The sequence below is a fragment of the Lottia gigantea genome (assembly GCF_000327385.1).
Source record: "Lottia gigantea unplaced genomic scaffold LOTGIsca_309, whole genome shotgun sequence".
Lineage (NCBI taxonomy): Eukaryota > Metazoa > Mollusca > Gastropoda > Lottiidae > Lottia > Lottia gigantea.
Genome location: NW_008709025.1, coordinates 54,293 through 56,935, shown reverse-complemented (window position 1 = coordinate 56,935; position 2,643 = coordinate 54,293). Strand labels below are relative to the sequence as shown.

At 35.9% G+C, this 2,643-nt stretch overlaps 1 protein-coding gene across 1 annotated transcript in view; it reads right to left on the bottom strand.

Moving 5' to 3' along the window:
- The window catches only part of LOTGIDRAFT_175574 (hypothetical protein), a gene marked incomplete at both ends in the record, with an annotated part of 8,786 nt that extends 6,326 nt beyond the window's left edge, over positions 1–2,460 (bottom strand). The window contains 4 exons of the mRNA XM_009057646.1: positions 392–470; positions 833–961; positions 1,740–1,885; positions 2,397–2,460. Of these exons, the coding sequence (XP_009055894.1) occupies positions 392–470; positions 833–961; positions 1,740–1,885; positions 2,397–2,460 (418 nt within the window). The remainder of the gene's footprint in view (positions 1–391; positions 471–832; positions 962–1,739; positions 1,886–2,396) is intronic.
- Between the last annotated feature and the right edge of the window lie 183 nt (positions 2,461–2,643).

The following is a 2,643-nucleotide window of genomic DNA, read 5'->3' as shown; positions in this document are numbered from 1 at the left end:
TAATCATATCATTATGTTCTTATTGCATATAATTTAGAGTTTTAACCAATCATGTATGAACAGTCTGGATAAACAAAAAAGACTTTGTGACCTTTCTTGATCGGTCACCCATGGGAATTCTGCTGGGAATTCTCTTCTAATTTAGCTAATTATGAATTAATTATGGACATGTGAGACAAACCGGTATTTTTCCAAGTCATTAGAACACCTCTACTTTCTATTCATATAAGTATTAGCATTTTCATTTTCATAAATGAAAATAAGGGAATCCATCTTTAAACACTATGTTCTAAGATTGTAAATAGTTGTAAGACAGAGGACTGCATTATATGTTGGTGGTATTTAAAGCAATGTAGAATGTATTTTTAGTTTATCGTTGATAAAAACTTACATTTAACAGTTGGAGATAATCCAGAATATAGTAGAATAGGACCTGGGCTCTCTTCGTGATTTCCAGACGCATAGAATCCCTACAATTTACATAATGAAAATTTTTAGTTTGAATATTCAGTTTGTAAATTGCTACAAGTAGTAGTGCTCTGGTATCATGAATGAGATAAAACATGCTTGTCACCAAACAGGGTCTTTCGAGAGGGTAATATAGCTATATGTGGTTGAGGGAGACGGGAGAAACATGTCGAAACGTTGCATACATTTTTAACCAGTCATTGTTCCCGTTAGTTGTTATAATGTAAACAGAATGCTTTCTTTTTTCTTTATAAATTAGGTGTACTGTCACTGTATTGCTCATGTCTTCCCATATCGGATGGTAACCAAATTAGACAATACAGAAAACACGGCCTCTGTGACTAGGGTGGATGATTATACTTACCAGGATATTGCCCACGGCTCTGTCAGTCTCTGTATGTATCACATAGTACATATTATTACGATAGTCGAACGTTAGTCCACTGTATCCATTCCTCTTTGCTTCTTTAATAGTTCCTTCTAAATTAGAACTCTACAAAGAAAGGTTTGCATTGCTTATTCACTATAATATCTGAGTTGTGACATAAACCAATAACGCCGGGGAATGGAAGGGGGGAGGGGGTCTCAGTGAGTTAGACAATTCCTTTCTAACCAGTGCAGTGACGCAGGTTAGGGGCACTGGCATGGAAAAGGGACCACTTGAAAAACAATAAACGCAGATCACATGCTACATACAGACTGTGGAAGTTTGAAAGCGAAAAAAAAAAGAGTTGGCTTATGCCACTGTGATATGGCAAAATGTCCCATTGCAAACCCAAAAAGCTTCGTACAAGATGTCAAGAGAAGTATTGACACTATGACAGGCTCAACTACCAATATATATATATCGTTGTCATAGAACTATAGGGCCATTACTGACTTTTTTCTTGAAATTTACTTTTTAGGATGAAGGCAAAACCTCACGCCAGAAAGATCATATCTACAAAATAGACACTTTGTTATCAATGAATAGGTGACCTTTTAATATATTTATAATATTTGTAAATCTATTAAAGGTAGGGGGTTCAAAATGAGTGTAAACATGTACTTTAAAAGCTTCTATATTGAAACACCGGTTTTTTGTGACCTTATAGTTCTATAACATCGAGACAAAAAACCTTTAAAAAAGTCCATTAACAGGCATTAAGTTGACATACAGAGGGTCTGAAGGAAAGCATGTGTTGAAAAGGGGATTTCCCAGGCGGTCTCAACTCAACCCATTTGGGTCCACTGATCCAGTTGAGCAATAGCATAATGAATTAATAAATTACATAGATCTCTCCCTTGATATCATTGCTAAATTTCTTGTAGAGAACAGACGGGGTAACTCGCTGTAGTCGAATAGATACAGTGTCTTTCTTAGTTTCTACTGTAGCTATAGCTGGACCCACTGTTCTTCCATCATATGATAGGCAGCCTATAACAGAATAATTAAAAACACTTATTCTACATGCGTAGCCTAGTACAAACATTTCAAATTGGTATAATTACCCATCGGATCGAAGCAACCAATCCTCAATATCCATCACAATAACAAACTAATACGAATTTATAACTTATATTGCAATAGCCACTATTCTTGTATCGCCGAATACAACGAATTGATTGGATTATACGCAGGGGAATACAGCCAATCATAGCCTTCGACAGAAAAAGTTGTATCGTAACCATAATGGCATTTAGTTCACAGACTTTGCGTCTCTGATTGGTTGTATTTTCAAGGGTACAATCCAATCAAACCTCCGCATTAGCAAACTTCTGAGATATAAGAAAGGTTGCTATTGCAGTCAATGTATAAGTACGAAGTTCGTCTTTGCTTGAGGATGAATGCCTATAGGCTAACGAAGAATTTTACCCTTGCAGATACCAGAAGATCCTTAAAAGAGCCAAACTGCTGCACCCACAGACGCAAAAAGAAAGGAACTCACCGAAATCACTGAATACATACAATAAGCAAATCACCAAATATTGAAGATGAAATGATGTAGCCATATTGAAAAATTTCAACCCATTTTTAAACAGGGCGAGTAGGAAATGACTACTTAATGTCATTGACTGTGGTGTCTTCAGACTTTATTTTAGGATAGATTCATTCATCCATTCATCCATTCATTCATCCATACGGAAGATTCATTCATTCATTCATATAGGCTGATTAATTCATCCATTCATAAG